At 38.7% G+C, this 19,373-nt stretch overlaps 2 protein-coding genes across 2 annotated transcripts; both read right to left on the minus strand.

Annotated features, from left to right (window-relative positions):
* Nucleotides 1-1,716: 1,716 nt before the first annotated feature.
* On the minus strand, nt 1,717-7,461 carry LOC119728816 (transmembrane protein 185A-like). The gene is made up of 7 exons (XM_038201214.1): nt 7,235-7,461; nt 5,882-6,058; nt 5,524-5,755; nt 5,339-5,422; nt 4,934-5,110; nt 3,506-3,629; nt 1,717-2,112 (listed from the first exon to the last, which is right to left on the minus strand). The coding sequence occupies exons 1-7, from the start codon at nt 7,270-7,272 to the stop codon at nt 1,889-1,891; spliced, it is 1,056 nt and encodes a 351-aa protein (XP_038057142.1). The 5' UTR covers nt 7,273-7,461; the 3' UTR covers nt 1,717-1,888.
* Nucleotides 7,462-10,378: 2,917 nt separating this feature from the next.
* LOC119728332 (N-acetylglucosamine-6-phosphate deacetylase-like) lies at nt 10,379-17,750 on the minus strand. Its single transcript, XM_038200532.1, has 9 exons — nt 17,694-17,750; nt 16,408-16,681; nt 15,899-16,038; nt 14,884-14,938; nt 14,389-14,604; nt 13,567-13,655; nt 12,632-12,776; nt 11,761-11,890; nt 10,379-11,053 (listed from the first exon to the last, which is right to left on the minus strand). Exons 2-9 carry the CDS (start codon nt 16,619-16,621, stop codon nt 10,789-10,791), a joined length of 1,254 nt encoding a protein of 417 aa, XP_038056460.1. The 5' UTR covers nt 16,622-16,681; nt 17,694-17,750; the 3' UTR covers nt 10,379-10,788.
* Nucleotides 17,751-19,373: the final 1,623 nt, after the last annotated feature.

Raw genomic sequence — 19,373 nt, forward strand, 5'->3', positions numbered from 1 at the left:
CTTTGTTAAAATGTGTGCTTACTTATTATTGTCTCGTAAACATAACATGATGACTGTGATCACGTTTCACTCAGGTCTGTCTCTATACAATACATAACAAAAACTGAAGAAACATCAATCTGGTTTTAAACAGAGTTGAAATGTATTACTTTCTTGTCACATTAAACAGAAAGTGAGCTTTTATTTACATAACTGTGTAGCTACAAATTCTTCACCTGTAAAGTTCTATTTCATGTCCACTATTCTTGCCGGTCTTTGAAATGTGTTAAATAAAAAAAATATATCACAGTAGTATTTTTCATCACGGGACACCCCTGCATGTGTAGTTACAACTGTTTTTGGTCTGGCCACATTCAACTGCTACAATTCAGTGTTTCCCCTGGCTAATGAACTGAGCGAGGTGGTAACAATTCAAATTGATGATTTGAAACGAAGTTTACAGTCTGCAAACTGAAAAGAATGCAGAGTTCACCAAAATACGCGATGATTCCAAAACACATCAAAATTGTGAGTTCTTGATACATGGAGGTCAAGGAAAACGCTCATAAATTACACAAAATGAAAATGTTTCAATTGATATTGTAAATATTCCAGCGAGGTGGTGATATTGGCAAAAGCTGAGCGAGGTGGTCACTGAAAGTAGCGAGGTGGGCCACCTCATTTTTGAATGGGCAAGGGAAACACTGCTACAATTAATTCAAACGGCCATATACCAAGCTTTACAGCTTACAAACACTGGCCAAATGTGGGGGATATTTTGCCGAGATTTTTGAAAACTTAACCCTAACCTTTCCAAATCCTCCAAAATCCTTTTTATAAAGCTTAGGAATTTGCAGGATTGAGGCTATGTGGCAAAAATATGTGGCTGATAACTTTTAAAACTGCATCATTTTTTTTATAAACCGTTGTAAATCTTGGACGATTTTCAGTCTTTGGTAGCAAACGGGGTATCAAAATGTAGCCAACAACATTCCCCAAAGGTCTACATGACGTCATCATCATCAAAAGACGATGAGATTCAAAATTATGACCCCTCCAATGAGTGTGGACTTTTTTTTTTGTGGCAATGTTTACACGTACATGTACTTCTCTGCTTCACCATACAGGCTTTTATGGAAGATTTGTACTACGTACACGAAAACAAACTATTCAAGTTTCAGAACAAGACAAATAAACAAAACAAACTTTGTTCATTTAAAAAATAAACATGCACAAAAATGTATTTAACATGTATGTACAATGTACATGTACACTCAATCTGGAGCAGATTTGCTGCAAAATTGTGATATGGATTCATTAACTTGACCCTTGACCCTGATATGTGTATCTCAGCCAATCAGAAGCCAAGTTGAAGATTACTGGGCCAAAGTTGTCCCAATTTCTAAATAAATATGCATTAATAGTACATGTATGTACAGTTACATCTCAGTTGTGTTAATAGAAGCTTTGGAAGGCAAAAACAAAAACAAAAACAAAAACATATTCAGTCACACCACGAACCTGCGTGATGCTTCCTTCACGATCAACGAATACAAGACTTGCATGTCATCATGGTAACATATTGCTTTCATATACTCTTACTCTATACACAGGATATCAAACTGACAAGCAATTCTGTGAAACTGCAGCCCCATTCTACATTTGTACTTTTGTCACATTTTAGTATATTTGGTTTAATTACATTCAACAGTGTGCGCACATGATATTCTTTGTATTTAACTTGTCACTCTTTGTCGTTCTACTTCTGGTTTGTTCTGACGTCATGGCTTGCTTGGCAAACCAATAATTTGTTTTTAAAAGTCCCGTTTTGTTTCACAATTCTTGAAACTTCTTGTAGATCAGTCTAGTTCCTGAACTCCGCACCACACTTTGTGGTCTGGGGATGCTATCAGTCAGGCATCTCAATTGAAACAACGGGTACTATGAGTTTTGTGGAATGGTCCATGACAGTCCGTATCGATGTCGTGTACATCTCTCTGTTGATGTCTTGATCCTCGGGCGGCGTTACACTATCCATGCTCTCCATTTTGTAAGAAATATTCCCGTATTCCCGCAGGAAGGGACAAGCCGTCAGCAGGAATGTGCAGAAGTCTTTCCGTATTCCAAACCACCCTAAACGTGGGGAGAAATCATGGTGGCTTACAAAATGACCCTCACGTATAAACATAAACCATGACTCTCTTGGGATTTGGTACAATTTTTCTGCGACCTCCAAAATCTTCCACAGTGGAGATGAATCACGCTTACATTCGTTTGACTTCCAAAAAAATCATGTAAAGTAATATAGTGGTTCAGCTGTGTAGCAAGATGAATCCCTTATCTCTACAAACCCAACTCATGGATTTTATTGAATTTGAAAATTATATGTAAAAATTAGCTACAGCATTTTTGAAGGCAACCGGTTATATCTGAAATCAGTACTTAAAGGGAATGTACAACATTTGCTTTTGCTGCAATTTTCAGAAATAAATGGATTTCAATTTTTTGAGGATTAGTATTTTATAGCAAATATTGTTAAACTGACTTGCTTCACGTTTTCGGTTCGGAGATGTTGGAAAATCCAAGAAAACCAACCATGTTTTTGTAGTCTGGTTCCCTGACCCCACGTAAGATGAAACGGAGCAATTTATAAACTTTGGAGGATTGCAAGGACAGAGAATCAGTCTAGAAGGCTTGTACCCCTTCACAGGTGTGTAATCAATTGCAAAGAAAATGCAGAATAACTAAATATGAAAAATTAGGAGCACTTTTTGAAAAAAGTCAGTTTTCTCCAACGCTGGTCGGCCGACCAGCGTTGGAAAAATACAAGTTTTCTTGAAAATGTCAGAACACCAGGAGCCACGATTTTACAGGATGCTTTCGACTGTCATTCCCTAACAATCCAGTAAGATGTTTCGTGATAATTTGATCATTTCGCTTTTTGATGTTTGCAAATGTTGTATCTTCCCTTTAATACGGGTACTTATTAACCAACTTATAATGTCAATTATAATTGTAACAAAATCTTCACGATGTAAACCTTGCAATATCAATAAATTTGATAAAAAGTGAAATTTTGTAAACACAATTACAGACAATACATTTAAAAAAAAAATGTACTTTACATTTTAGGTTATGGACAAGACTAAAAACTTAAGACTATTAAACTGTGAAACTTTGGAAAGCAATCTGAATTTCAGAAGCAACCTGCACGAGCTGAAATTTCATTCTCACTTGTCAAACACACAATCAATTTTTTTGGTTTCAAGTAGGAGACAAATCTGCTTGTAGACTAATTCGGCGAACAAAATAAGAAGTCACTTTTTAGGTGGAACTAGGCTCATGTGGTTCCACCTAAAAAAACTGGCTTCTAATTTTGCTCGCCAAATTAATCTCCAAAGTAACATCAAGAACATTGGGCAAACAGTTTCAGCTGTTTTACATTGGAGGTGGCAGAAAAGAGAACAATCAAAACCCACAATAATAAAACATTATTTCAAATCTTGAAATGAGATTTTGTACTTACAGTGGTTGCTTCCCCTTTGTCCAAACGACGTCGGAATGAGAACCAGTAGAGAGATGTAGAACGGTGAGAATACTGCCACAAAGGGGTGACTTGTGATGTGGTCTAGACGATTGACTAGGAGAATCTGGCCACCGAAAAATAAAATAAAGAATTTCTCACTAATATGAAGGCAATAGCTTGAGATAGATTTGTATAAAATACGGTTTGGTAAGGATACTGTACTGTAATGCATATGGTTTTACCTTGAACAAGATTAATGAAATATCATTCTCCAATTTTAGGCATTGTTCAGGCCTTGCGTGGATTGTACTGTTGTTGCTTTATTCTAGACTTGCGGCTCAAAAAACACAGACGAATTTGTACAACCTTGTGACCTGACTTGTGATTTGATGTGACTGGACTTGTGACTGGACTTGTGACTGGACTTGTGACTGACTTGTGATTGACTTGTGACTGACTTGTGACTGGATCTGTGACTGGACTTGTGATTGACTTGTGACTGAACTTGTGACGGACTTGTGATTGACTTGTGACTGACTTGTGATTGACTTGTGACAACCTTGTGATTGACTTGTGACTGACTTGTGACTGACTTGTGATTGACTTGTGACTGACTTGTGACTGACTTGTGACTGACTTGTGACTGACTTGTGATTTACTTGTGACTGACTTGTGACTGGACTTGTGACTGACTTGTGACTGACTTGTGACTGGACTTGTGACTGACTTGTGACTGGACTTGTGACTGACTTGTGACTGGACGTGTGACTGGACTTGTGATTGACTTGTGATTGACTTGTGACTGACTTGTGATTGACTTGTGACTGACTTGTGACTGGACTTGTGACTGGACTTGTGACTGGACTTGTGATTGACTTGTGATTGACTTGTGATTGACTTGTGACTGACTTGTGACTGACTAGTGACTGGACTTGTGATTGACTTGTGACTGACTTGTGACTGGACTTGTGATGGACATGACTTAAAAGGCACATAGGATCATTTGCTTTTCATGCATTTTGTTTGTTTCCAATAATAACACTGCTCAAATTCCAAAGAAGAATGTTCAAATTCTAACCTGTTGAAGTTTCAGCTCAATGGATATTACACTTTTTGAGAAAACAGTGAAAATCACGCACAACCTTTTTTGATCACGAAACGCAATTTTGTCCAAAGCACTCTTCATTTCCAAAAATCAGTCAATTGACTGATTGTTGGAAATCACCTACATTTCTTGACTTCTTCTAAATGACCGCAAACCAGACGGAATAATTTCATGGGGTGTTTAGTACAAGTACGATCTTAAATCCAAATCAGTTTTTTGATAATAATTTGCTAGGTTACTTTTGGGATAATTGCAAATGATCCTATATGCCTTTAAAGTTTGCAGCGATGGGTGAAGTGGGTATGTTGGGGAGAGATACTCACCTCAAATGTTAACAGCGGTACCACCAGCGCCATCGCTGTGAAGGCAGCCATCAGATGAGCCCTCCTCTGCTCCGCCATGATCTCGGTGGCTCGGAGAATCAGGATAGACCAAACGATGTAATAGAGAACTATAAGGCACAGCAGGCACATCAGGATCCAGATGGGTATAAACACAACCTGTGGAATAGAAATCAAAATCCAGAAGAAATTAATGTCAATTTTTTTTAAACAGACGAAAAATACAAAGGATGATGATAAGTATGGAAGAAGGTCTCAACAAAATAATGCTAACTTTGAAAGCTAAATATTAAAACAAAAACTAGATACTAAATTCCTGCTTTCCATATTCTTGTTGATTTTAAATTCAAATTCACAAAACAAAGTTTAGAAAGTTTATCTACTCACCGACCAACTCCAGGTAATAATGTCATCCAGCTTGAGAGCAATGAAGATGAACTGTAAGACGTTGATTGAGCACATTGCTTCCAACTACGGAAAAGAAGAAACAAAGTTTCATTTATTTATTTCTGGCATGCGAAACAATCAAGTGTGGTCAAAACACTTAGGCCCAAGTAAGTAGGAAATCTCACCTCTAAACCTCTATCGTGCCTGAAGCCCCAGACGCAGGCCGCGATAGACATGGGCGATGTCAGGAACAGTGGCATGAAGACTACCAGCCAAAGGTGGTTCCCTACCAACTTGCTGTTGCCTTGCAGACTGTCCATCTGGTTGCAAGCGAGGATCTCAAAGATGAGGAGTAAGGAGTTGAGACACAGACAGATGATGATCGCTTTCATGTCAACGTAACCCTCGCCTTCAACTCTGAAAAAACATTTCAAAAATAATCAACGTTAATTGAAGAAACCTTACAACAACCAACAAAAGCTCCTGTAGAACAAATTGAAACAAAAGGCTAGAATAAGGAATATTCAAAATAGTCTAACTTACCGATACGATGGATGTCTCCACCAGACAAATCCAGCGACGATCGACCCCGCAATGACCATGCCCTTCCAAAACCAGAGGGGGAGAAACACCACCCAGTACCCACATTGTACGTAGTTGTCTAGTCGCAATGCGAAGAGCAATGTAAACAGCAACAGGCAAACATACACCAAGAATTTACTGAAAGGGAAAGAATAGAATTTTCATTACAGTTTTGAATGCAATGTCCACTTGCAATGTGGTGATGATTGATCATGTTTATCTAAAACTCGAAAATAGTTCTGATTTTACGGTACCTACATTGTACAGTAAATCCAATTAAATTTCTTATTTCCTTAAATTCAATTCTCAACCGTGCCAGAATTTGGTTAGGGCCATGACAATGACATTTTTAGATTTGAAAAACTTGGGAAGGGCGTGAGGCTACCCCCCCCCCCCTTTTTCAGTATTCATCATTGTTAGGTTTCTCATTCTTTCTCCAAGTTAGGTTTCAGATGAGTTTTGTCTTACATTTCAAGTTTAGAATCGCAGTTTTGACAATTGTGTCATACTAATAATTGGGATTCATTTTAAACATAAAAAGGATAAGTTGCTTTTGTGTGATAAGGTAATGTTTTATTAATTTATTAATCTGTAAGGTTTGTAAAAACCTTACAGTTCTGGAAGTATTGTTGATGTACCCTTTACGTGGCTGGCACAGCCCCCAACATGGCGCACTTTGATTTTTCGCATCTGGTGCCTTGATACTGATAGAGCAAAAAAATATTACGTCAAATTTCACAGAATGTAAAATTTCACCAATCTCTAAACATTGCCGCTCATAAATCTAAACTCTATTTTGGTGTGGTTTTCCGATTTTTATTTCAAAGAGCACAGTGAACCCTTTTAAAATACGCCGAAAAATAAGAAAATAATTTTCTGACTAACTTTAGTTTGGTATGTGAAGGAAGATAATAATGATTTCTCAGAATTTATCAACTTAGTTTAAAGAAATTCTTAATTCTTAATGTAGGATTTGTTCACGTGCGCGTGCCATGGACTAAATTTCATATACACTAAATTGTTCAACTTCGAAAGGTTTAACACTATATAACAGCAAGCATGATTAAGGTTATAACAGTATTAAACTGAATGAATTTTAAGTTTGTCAACAAAGAGGTTTGGCAACACTGCATGAGGAAAGTCGGGGAAACGTCGAACTTCGAAGTGCGTCCCTGTATGTAGGGACAGTACTGGCAAATGGGGACTGTCCCCCGATTTGTACGTGCGCCCGTCCGCACTGTCAATAATGTGTTGTCGGACAAACACACTTGACAAACTTTAAATTTCGATGGCTTATATCATTTTGACACTTACCTTGGATTGAAATCCTGAAATAGACCTCGCAAATTCATCTTTCTACTATTTATTTTCAGTGATCATAATCGTCTATGTGCCTGAAACCAAGGTTTTTTTTCGTGCGATCGCGTGGGAGACCTTGTTTTTCTTCACTTTGTAGTGTTAATAATGTGTCGCGTTCCCAAACGTTACCATATCTAGATGTACAATCTGCATAATGCTTTACAAAGGGACGACAATTTCACGGAGTGCCCGACTAAAGAGCCCTCAAAATGTAAGATAGAGGGCGCTATACCAAAATAATGGTGATCGCCATAGACTAGTTCCCAGTCCCGCGTCGATTTCTGCGGTCAAAATCAGAAGCAATGGTTGAGGGACTAGAAACTAGTTTAAATACGGATCATTGTCTGTTGCACAATAAAGGGCACTATAAAAAGTTAATGGCCATCACAACAACAGATCACTTTTAACTGCAAAATAGAGGGCACGAAAACGAAATAACGGTGAACCACCACACTCAGTCAGCTGCAAGATAGAGGGCGCTATCACAAAATAACGGGGATATCAGAGTTTTCGAAACTTCGTCTTCAGCAACGGCTTGTCTCCAATTCTTAAATCACTGGGAAGCAAATTCAAACTAAATAAACATATTCTAACTGTTGGCCTCATATCTTACGACTGCATGTTCTTGAAGCATAACAAGCATCAAAAGTTAGCAGGAGGTCCCGAAGTCGGGGGAGAAGGGGGGGGGGTGGGAGGAGACCTTAAAAAGCCAGTCTCAAAGACACATACCAGACGAAGCCAGCGCTTTGAAAAAGGCCAAAACTGATCACTGTCGATGTCAGCTTCAATAGAGGGCGCTATAACAGAATAACGGTGATAAGCTACTGTAATGTTAGAGGGCGCTATTGCAAAATAACAGTGATCAAAGAAAAAATCGATGATGGAGGGACTGGGAACTAGTTTATCACCAGCGATTATTGGCAGCTACAAGATAGAGGGCGCTATAACAAAATAACGGCGATCACCAAGTTCAGACATCTGCATGATAGAGGGCGCTACAACAGAAATACGGTGGATGATCCACAGACATAAACGACCAACCGACAATAGATCAGCAGGTGTTGTTTTGGCTGGATAGGTTTGTGTGCACATTTTTCGTTCAGTAATATTATGTTTACTTTAGTTTAGTTACATTTAATTAGCCTACTCTGATTAAATCCACAACATATTCAGAAGCATTTTAGTTTCGCTAGAAACTTGTTTTAGGGATATGCAAAATGAAGTAAGACCATCATGACCATTGCACAACTTGGAATTTTGGTCAACCTCATATTCATAACCTGTTTCTCCATCTTTTTCCCCACCAGATTCCCGGATTGGGGTAATCCTCCCAAAATGACGCCCTTCAAGACCATGTTTCTCTACTCTGGCTTCATGCTATTTTTCCCAATTTTTATGTACTTCTTCTCCAAAGCTGTGATTTTTGATGGTAGGTTCAAACTTCAATTGCAATTTGTTTAATTTGTTCAGACGTTTGAAGTAACCCGATTTTCACTAGCGTAGTTAATTTGTGACAATTTGTTGCTCTTAACGCAGTGTGCTGATTGAAGAAATACAAGTTAGAAAATATTCTTTTTTAGACAAGAAAATCATTGCAGTGATCACTTTCATCTTTTTTACTTCATGAAACAATACAAATATTGATAATTTAATTAATATGAATAAATATGAATTATTTAATTTCTCAGGATTCTTTGGTATGGAAAGCAATAACAGTATCTTCTACGCAGCCATGGCATCGGTTGTCACAGTCCACGTTGTCCTCGCCATGTTCCTCTGGGCAGCGTTCAAGGAGACACCGCCAGCCCCGGGACCACCTATACGGGAAGTCAAGCAGGACTGAGCCATGAGGCTGGACGTTTTTGTATACATTGGACATGAAATCATCAAAGTCATAGCCCTGAGATTTGTGCATTCATTACGGATGTGGCTTTTCAACTCTGCGAACTTGCATCAAGTGTTGTGTGACTGATGTCACACTTTGATTTTTACGTCGTCAAAATTAAGTGGTTATGATGCCAAATGAATAAATAAACAATTGAAAATTCTTTCTGAATGCAGACAGGTTCCAATTTTTTTAATATGAGGTTTTTACTTCACCACAATTTTTTATAGTTAAATTTGTAAATTTGTTAGTTAAAATTGTTAAGTAACCTGCACTGCATACGTGCTCCACTGTATGTTCGTGCCATTTGTGCAGTATGATCAGGCAGTAAAGCAATTTTAACAAATTCATACAACTGGATCAAGCCTATATGGGTTCCAAACACAGCTTTAATTTTAATTTTAACAATTCAAGACTTTCAGTACTTAATTATTCCACACTTTAGTCTGCTTCTGTCACATCAAGGATAATGTATGTCACACTTGACATTGAATATGAGGCCATAAAACCTGTAAAACTATTTTCCAACCAGTACACTTTTCTTTCTTACGAGTGCATATCATGAAGATGTAAATGTAAAGATACATTTGTAGTATAAGCATGACTCCGTGCTTCCCAAAAGTTTATACACTTTTTTTGAGTGGGTGTTACAATTTGATTGTTATACATTTTTTTTTTGTAACTGTTTCACTTTTTTTGCCACGAAAGCAAATATGCGACAGTGGACGTTAAAATAATGGAAGATATTGTTGATTTATACCATTTGCACAATTTGTGGGAAAGTGTAATTAATGCAATTAAATGTGTCAACAATTAACTGCGGTGTGACAAAAAGTAATTTAATTTGTCCCAATTGTTACTTGCCACAAATGTGTATGTTCCGTGTTGTCTCGGTAACTTTTGAAACTGGTCAGTGATACAGACCTATCTTGCTATTAAGTGAGCTTGTTAGGCTGAAAAAAAAACGATTCTTTACTTTTCCCACATTCTTGTTTATATTTTGATTATATTGAACATTCACTTGCAAATTGAGTGAGACCTGAAGGTTGTTCCTACATATATTATAATGGACAAATGTTTAAAATGCTAGGTATAAAAATAGTGGGTTTTATACATTTTCTAAGATGAAGTCACAAGTTTACAAAATATTAATAACCCTAATCATATTTAACAGGGGTGTGAGTGACCACTGATAAAAATAGCTGAAAACAGCTAGTGAGAGAAAAAAGCTGAAATCCAAAACAAAAAAAGCTGAAATTAGCTTTAAAGCTGAAATTTCACACCCCTGATTTAATCTGCATTTAAATGTTTTCCGATTCCTTATAAGCTATCCTTGGAGCTTTCTTTCAACAGGATCTTGACTTCGCACATTAAATCTTTCACAAACCCTTAAAAATGGATTGGAAGTTTCTTCTGATAAACTGGCCTGAAGCTTGTGATTATGGCAATATTTGGGACGGACGGATCCTTCGGAGAGACCGCAATGAAATTTAGAAGACTTTTATCGTGGAGATTCAAACAATATATTAAAAAGTTGGTCCAATCAATATCGAGCATAATACTGTTAAAATAGTGAACCCGGTCACTTTAATTTTGCAGTTTTGTCTTGATTTGAAATCCATGATTATAGGTACGGCCTGCTTGTCAGTTGCTCTGTTGGGATACTAGCACTTTCCCACACCATCTTGCCTCCTATGTAGGTCCTCTTAACGTTCAAATCGTCATCCAGAAAAACAAGATCTGCCTCTGTCCCGTAGTCCAGGGTTCCTTTGATGTGATCTATCTTGAGGAGCTGTGCTGGATGCAGGCTTGCGGCTTCTAAGGCTTGCACGGTGCTGCAGCCTGTAGCTTGCTTGAAGTGGCGTACACAGCTGTCCATTGTGGCTATGCTATTGGACAGAACAAAAATACTGGAAGTTAAACTTGCGGGGTCCCCCTAGCATGCTGGCAGTATTTATACACAGGGGTGTGAGTGACCACTGATAAAAATAGCTGAAAACAGCTGAAAACAGCTGAAAAAAGGTGTAAAAAGCTGAACTTCGGAAATCTCCTATACTTTTGTACACAGCAAGTGAGGGAAAAATGCTGATATCCAAAACAAAAAAAGCTTAAATCGGCTTTTAAGCTGAGATTTCACACCCCTGTATAGTTGGTTAGTGACCACACTTTTCAGTTGACCTAACCAAAATCAACAATGACCTCATTTGACCCCTAGATGACCTTTGACCTCAGATGTCTCAAGTCATCTCAAGTCTCCCGACCCAAAGACTATTGTCACCAAGTTTGGTTGAGATTGAAGTCTGCCTTTTTTTATATGACAGCACTAACTGTGATGAGCTAAAACATTGTGCCCCCCAAAAAAAAATTGTCAAAATTAGACAGAAAATGTCTTCTTTCTTTCATATGGTACTTGTAAGGGGGTCTACCCGATGTTCCCCAATACCGATGTTCCCCAAAATCCTTAGGATTAGGGTTAGGATTAGGGTTATAGGGTAAGGATTTCGGGGAACATTGGTATTGGGGAACATCGGTATGCACCTTATAAGGGCCACCATGGCATTGGTATTGAATTTATTAAGTTGGAAAGAACACCTACCTTCCACTCAATGTTTGTGTGCCCGCTACGTAGGCCCTGTCATCATCAACTTGCACCGTCACACTCCCCAGTTGATGTATGCCGCTCGGCAGACCGGTAGCCGCTATGGCATCGGTTACCAACACAATACCTGAACAAAAGCACAACAATAATCCAATGTGACAACGGAGCACATCAGGTTCAATTGTGTGTGTGGGGGGGGTGTGGATTATATTTTTCAGATTATCTTGCTGATGCACATTAGTCGATGCATGAGAAACAACAAGTTGCATTTGAAAATTAACCATCAACCTCCAGTGTTCTCCAACCTGAAAATATAACCTGGTGCCCTGCCAAGCTTTCTGAGGCACCTGCCAACCTTCAAAAGCTGCTGCCAAGCTTAAAAAGTTGCCCGCCATGCTTAAAACAAAAAAGGAAAAAATAATCAAAAAGAAAAACGAGTGGGACTACCCTTACCCTCTAGGGTACATTTTGGCCAGAAACTCTGCCAAACATAGAACATTTGTCAAACTGACAAGCCTGCCCATTGTAGCAATCAATCAGGTCAAAAGTCTCAAGGCCAAACTGCCTCAGAGTCCCTGGTCACTGATGTGTTAAAAAAGATGATGCTGAGCCAGTATTGTACTTAGTTGTTAGTGTTACTGTATTAGAAATGGCCTAAAAGCTGTTATCCGTACATAATGTACATGTTCATCTGCAAATAGTGCCCCTATGACTGCAAATAGGCCCCTAACATAATTATAGCGCCCCCCCTTCCCCTTTTGGACAGCGCACCGACCTTTAATTTTCAAAGTTGGAGAACAAATACATGCAATGGTAAGTACATGTATTTGAAGAATACCCAAACCACCAATACAAGTGAACCACCTACCTTTAGGATGTGCCCTATATGCAATCCTCAGTGCAGCAGGATTGGTGTGTATGCCGTCAGCTATCATGCCATAGAACACTGTCTGGCCTGGCGGGATCTGATCACTGGTGAGTAGACCGACAATACCAGGGTCACGATGGTGAAACTGTGAAAAAGTAATAATGCCCAAATACAAACTTCAAAAATACAGAACTCATAGAACGTTTTGCAGCTATGATGTGCACCGGGAAAGGGGCCATTTTCTCCAAGCAGCCGTGGGACGATTTCAAGTTTGAAAAAAATTCATGCTCTCTACAAATTTCAACAAACTTCTGTCCCACATCCAAGTTGTTAACAAAAAGTTTTGATTTTAAAGGGAATATACAACATTTGCAAACATCGAAAAATAAAACTACCAAGTTTTTATGAAATACCTTAATAGGATGTTGGTAAATAACAGTCTAAAGCATCCTGTAAACTTATGGCACCTGGTGTGAAGTCATTTTCAAGAAAATGGTATTTTTGTAAAAATTTCCAGCAGTGGTCGGCCGACCACCGTTGGAAAAACCTAACTATTTTTCAACTACTGCTCCAAGTTCACCATTAATTCAGTCAAAATTTTGTTCACTATTGGTTACATGTTCATGAACGGGTGCAGGCCAGCTAAACTGGTACCCTTACCTTACAATTTTCCGGCATCTCTAAATTGATCCATTTTAAATTTAGTGGAGTCAGGGAACCAGACTACTTGAACAGTTTTTTTTTTTTGGTTTTTCCAGCATTTACGAACACAAAACTTCAAACTTGTCAGTGTAACAATATTTGATCTATTATACTAACCCCTCAAATAGTTCATTTCTGAAAATTACAGCAAAAGCCAATGATGTATATTCCCTTTAAGTTCTTTTTATATCAATAAGTTTCAAGCCAAAAATGTTATCACTAACTCTACTTACAGGCAGCATTGCATTGAATAGATGCGTGATAAAAGAAGCACCGTTTCTAACAGCATCTTCGGCCTGAGGGAGATTGGCTACAGAGTGACCTGAAAATAAGGAGAAAAACCCTACTAAAACAATTCAGGACAAGTGACGACTTAGGCTTCAATTAAGCACTCGTGTGAAATTGTATTACATTTTATTTACTACTCCATAACTCAATACAGCCACAGAGTGCTGGGCGGTTTGGGGCGGTTTGAGGAGTACAATGGCAGGGCGGTTGTGGGCGCTTTGAAGGCTAATGGGTTAAATAATGCGTCACTGCTATGCCAATTTGACAAGTGGCCCCCTCTGTATTTGACTATAAGCCCCGCCAAGTTTGAGTTCGTGTGGATATTTCTCACAGTGCTTGTCACCAAGTTTTGACCGAGCTACCTGACCCAAGTCATGGTGAAATTGTTCAAAGCATGTTGCTTGATGCCAGGCAGCGGGAGTCCATTTTCCAAACCAGACAAGGAATTACAGTGCTTGTGTCCTTGGGCAGGACAGTCTACAACAATAATATCGCCGTTTTCGAGTTAGACACGCCCCTTAGACAACTCTATGGAATTGTTTACGTTAAGTTTGTTTGTCTCAGATTTCCACGTCCATTTGTATATCATATAATTGGCCAATACTTCACAAGCTGCATTGACGTGATTCTACCGCAAAAGGTTAATTGCCTCTCTTCTTTGCAGAGTAACAGAATGAGTGCATCTGCACTTACTCTGATGGAGGTTGGCTTGCCTAGAGCCAAACACCTCCAAGTGCAAATGGCAAACTAATGCAAATTATGCATACCGAGTGAAACGACTATTCCTTCTCTCGTGAGCCTCGTCACTACATCTGAAGACTGGCAAGATTCTGGGGCAAGAGTCAGGATGGCGACATTGTCCAGTGAGTGGTAGACCTCCAGGAACTGCTGGAAGCCGCTCGGCTGGCTGCAGTCGTGGATCAGGTCCACCGGGTGGGCTCCGGGCTTGTCTTTACTGATGAATGGCCCTTCCACATGAATCCCTGTCGATGAGAAAATGGTGCACTGGTGGAGAGGGGATACTGAAAGATTGTCTGGGCAAGGGTTGGATCCAGGGAATACTTTCACCAACAATGTCAAAAATGGAACTTTATACTGCTCCCACTGAAAAACGATTGCCAGACAAAATTCAATTCTGACAATTCAGATCAAAACTTGTGTAATTGGTTTAGCTACTAAGGAAGAGGGCACACTCTTAATACAGATTAACGTATCGTACATTCTCCACTAGTTGTTCGTTTTTTGGGACATTTTTAGCTTACCTAGGATGCCAGCACCGTTATGACTTCCATTCGTTCTCCTTATTTGGGGAAGAATCTAAAGCAGGGGGAAAAAAGACAGAAATTTGCCAATAATCCTGAACTGCAAGGTAAGTGCCTTTTAAGCTCACTTTCTGAGGTTTATAAAATCTTAAGGAGCCAATCAAAAGGATTTTGGGTACTGTTGATTACTCTAGTGAATTGTGTGGTTCTGAACTTGTGATTAACTAAGAGGAACCAGACTTGACTAGTTCTTTTAAGAAGAACTCACTCAGGAAACAAAACTCCTTCTGAATAATAAAACTCCCTCTCCACATTTTTGTTTTCCTTTGCAATCATGAACTCTTGGCAGGTTATTAAAGTAACTAGTGCAGGGCCCGTCGAAAAATGCGCCTGTTCGGTGGGGGCAATTTAAAACTGCTCATGCAAACAACACACACAATTCAATTGTGTTGTTTTCACAGGTTGAACTCACACTCACAGGTTGAACGCACTTTGTACATGTCGCCAGGCCATCCCCGGCACTGATATTCACCCATACTGGACAATGGTATCACCCTACAGTGATGGTTGCTCAGTCTCCTGCAAAATGCATGTGCCCGTGCAACTACTCACGTACGTGAGTTCCGGAAACATGGTACGCAGTGCATGCTATTCACCAATACTCTGGACACTGATCGCCCTACAATGCACGTGCCCATCCTTTTTCCATTGTTGCGTCATATTAAGCACGCACGCTTTAGCTCAAACATGACGTAAACAACTGAAAAGGACTGTGCGTGTTCTAGGCTATAATCTTCCATGTTGAGGCTCAGAAAATGCTGCTTTTATTGCAGCTTTTTTTGAGAATCGCTCATTTAAAAAGCTTCAAATTTAGCACTGCACATTTTGGGGTCCCGAGCAATACACCCGCCGATTTTCAACGTCATACTGTGCCCGGTTCTGGAGATAATTGAAATACAGACAGACAGAGATTCTCGGAATTATAGTAAGATACAAAGACTGAATTTGACCGTACCTGCCTATACGTCTCTGGGCTGGATGTAATGATTGTAGGGCAGTAGGAGGTCACACCGTGAGCAAGGAGTTTCTTGGAGACTCTCTGCAGGCCTTCGGCAAGAGAATCTGGGTCTGAGGAGAAGTCTACACCAAAGGCACCTTTGTAAAGAAACACAATAATGGTGGAAAGGTTAAAAACAGACTTTATCATCACATCTTTTTGACAAAACAGAAGTACATCTATAAAACAGAGCAAGCTTCAGGCATGCAACTGGGAATTTAGAAAAAACGAGGAAAATCCAAACCACACAAGACTTTGTACAGTGTTTTTCATTTTGTAATCATGTAATGGCATTCATGAGCAGTAAAAAAACGAGGAAATCAGTGGATCCGAGGAAAAGTTGCATGCCTGAAGCTTGCCTTGGAATGTTTGTCATTACAAAAAATTAATGATAATTAAAGAAATTTGACAAAGAAATGATACATTTACAACCAGGAATCTGCAGAAATTGCCTTGATTTGATTTACCATTTATTTGAGCATCTATAAAGCCAGGGCTTATGATGCAGTTGTTACAGTCGAGCTTGTAGTCTGCGTAGCCTTTCTCGACAAAGAAGAGTGATTCTGGATTGAGGATCTTTCCGTCTCGCACCCACAGGTCTTCCCGGATAATCTTATGCTTGTACAGGATGCGGCAGTTCTGGAATTGGGTGATGGGGGAATTGGAAGCTCTGGAAGGCATGTTTGGATGCCGATGGGAGCACTGACGAGCACATGTAGGCTAAGCTGTTACTCTACAGTCCTGTAAAAAAAACCCAAAGATATTCAGACATTGTCAAATAAAGTCCATTACTTGAATAACTTTGTTTTCATGAAAGGACCCAAAAGGGCGGACCACACAGAAAAACTAAGTCCAAATAATTCATTTTTCAAGATTTACATCAAGTGATCCATCAAATTTTGAAAAAAAGTGGTAAAAAAACTTGTATGTTTATGAAATGTGAACTCTTTCATGTCGGAACAGTAAGGCCTTTCTGTGTAGTTTATTGTAAGACTAGCAGCAATCGTGTAGTGTAGGGCCCCTCTTTAGTTTTGATCAAATTAGAGTCAAGGGTATTTTGTATCCTTCAAAAATGACCTTTTCAACCTGAAGCAGACTTCTTTTAATTCTAATGACACCTTCAAAAAAAAATATGAACAATTTTTGGGGTAGAAATTGCAATTTTTTTATGCGACTCAGAGCGGTATTGCGTCTCATGGTACATCGCTGTGATTGCCATCTTATTTTTTGTGTTGCGTTTCGTCGTAGTCATCGTCATTTTATTTTTTTAGTTTTACCCACAAGTTTCCCTTAAAACTCAAAGCCCTGCCCCTGTCCTCTATCATTATTTATCAAGTATTCTTAGCATGTTTGTTTGTTCTTAGTCAGTTAGTGTCGCCAATAAGCCAAGTTTGCCAAGTCAAATAAATTAAAAGTGGATTTTGTTCTCTTAAACAAAAAAGGGAACGGGCCCAGTACAATTACAATACACGATCATAATTGCATTAACATTCACAAGCATGACAAGCATAATTCTATAACTTAAGCTGACTCCGCCATCATCATGATCATCAAAAAATGATCAATGATGAATGAATAATGTCGATCATAATTAATTGCTGCCACTGTCTAGTGTCAGTGTCGTTTTTAGAGGAGTTATCAATAAAAATTAATTATGTCTACACATGAGTAACTTTCCTACTTATAATATCTTTGTTAAATTGTTAAAAACATTATTTTATTGGAAAATATAAACTCCAGGAAAAACACTTACACTCCCGCCATAACGCCATGGGCAGCGCCATGTTTTCGATAGAGCGCCCTCAGCCGACGAGGCTTGTATTAGTTGTAAGGATAACTTATACCCTGACGTCTAGAAATGGATTTAATAATACTTGTATTCACGAAACCTGACTTTTACATGGCGCTCTCGTAAAAAAAAATCGTCTGCTACAGTTTATTTTCGTCTGCTACAGTTTATTTTCGTCTGCTCCATTAAAATCGTTCTCTAATTCACTTTAAACTTTTCAGAGAGTCTTTTGTTGAGATTTTCTAACAAGTCTGCAAGTTGTCGCTCGGTATAATGCAGACTATGTGTGACAGGACTATAAAAATACAAATAATGTACCACTTATTACTGAAGGAAGACACTGCGTGTTCTCGATGGAGCCCTTAGTGACAGTCAAATCAAACTTTTGTTCTCTCCAACAAGTTCGAAGTTTTCCTTCAAAGGAATTTTCACCTTTTATGTTTTTAAAAAAAGTACTAATAAACCATATCCCCCAATTTCCGGCGTCTTTGAATCGCGAACCCTACAGATCCGCCCTGCCAATTGAGTGGCATACCCGCGCATTATGCCCTTTTTCACTTAAATCTTTTCAAAAGTGTTTTAATTGAAAATATTCGGGGAAAAAAATCGACATTATCTGTCAGGACTTTAACAATACAATTCTAGGTCGACACCGTAAACTTGATAGTGCGCCCTCTTTTAAAACAATCGTAATATAAAGACAACTGGTACCCTGACTTCTTCAACCTTATTTACAAATATGTTACGCACGGCAACAGACCCTTAAAAATCGTCTGCTAAATCGTATTCGTCTGCTCACTTTTTTGCGAGCATACACGCGCGACTTCCTCTAATTCCCCCTGAAATTTCTCAAAGAGTCCATTTATATGAACTATAAAAACGTAATTATAGATACTAAAAATATACGATAAAGGAAATAATTATATACTAAAAATAATTTATTGCTGGCACCGTTGTCTTGATACAGCGCCCTCTACTGAGTAGACAACGTAAATACGACTGATACCCAGACGTCTTAACCGTATATACTATACTTAATACAGACAGAAACCGACTCTGATAAGGCGCTTTCCTTAAAATGAAAAGGGAAAAGTTCGTAATTCGTCTGCTCGCATTTCCGCGCATCATTTTTCTAGTTTAACTATTTTTTTTCTAAATCAGCCGATGGCAACAATTTTCAGAAGTCTGTAAACTGTCTCTCTGCAAATGTAGCAAGCGTATTTCAGGTAGGAAGCACTTAAAATGTTATTTTGATATTGTTGGCATTAACTGTGTACTGTAACTTGTAAGTTGTGAAAAGTATAGGCGCGCATATCGATTGCATAATCGGAGTCGGACGTGGTGCATTACTGACTGCACTTCCTTTACTTTCTGATTCTTTTGTGTTTATTAATTGATTTCTTTGTGTAATGCCTTTATGATGCCTGTATTGTCAATGTCATTATTTAAAGGACTTGGCTGATGAGGCTAAGAGATTTTTGTAAGAGCCTAAATCACATTGTTTTGGGCCTGTCTCGTCAGATAATCTTGTCGATGTCAAATAACATTTTGCCACTTTTTATGTGGGTTAGGCCTAGATATTTTGCTCATTTTAACAAGTTAGCCTACTTCTAATTTTATTTTGGCGAAAATTCGTCAATAGAT

The sequence above is a fragment of the Patiria miniata genome, unplaced genomic scaffold, assembly GCF_015706575.1.
Source record: "Patiria miniata isolate m_02_andy unplaced genomic scaffold, ASM1570657v1 HiC_scaffold_20, whole genome shotgun sequence".
Classification (NCBI taxonomy): Eukaryota; Metazoa; Echinodermata; class Asteroidea; order Valvatida; family Asterinidae; genus Patiria; species Patiria miniata.

Bases quoted from the DNA above. Each gene is read 5' to 3' on its own strand.
- LOC119728816 (XM_038201214.1), bottom strand. From the start codon at position 7,272: ATGAATTTGCGAGGTCTATTTCAGGATTTCAATCCAAG. The intron at 5,756-5,881 runs GTAAGTTAGACT...ATGTTTTTTCAG, and splicing joins TGGAGACATCCATCGTATCG to AGTTGAAGGCGAGGGTTACG. The intron at 5,423-5,523 runs GTGAGATTTCCT...TCTTTTCCGTAG, and splicing joins GGCACGATAGAGGTTTAGAG to TTGGAAGCAATGTGCTCAAT.
- LOC119728332 (XM_038200532.1), bottom strand. From the start codon at position 16,621: ATGCCTTCCAGAGCTTCCAATTCCCCCATCACCCAATTCCAGAACTGC. The intron at 16,039-16,407 runs GTAAATCAAATC...TTCTTTACAAAG, and splicing joins TATAGATGCTCAAATAAATG to GTGCCTTTGGTGTAGACTTC. The intron at 11,891-12,631 runs GTAGGTGGTTCA...GCTTTTGTTCAG, and splicing joins ATATAGGGCACATCCTAAAG to GTATTGTGTTGGTAACCGAT.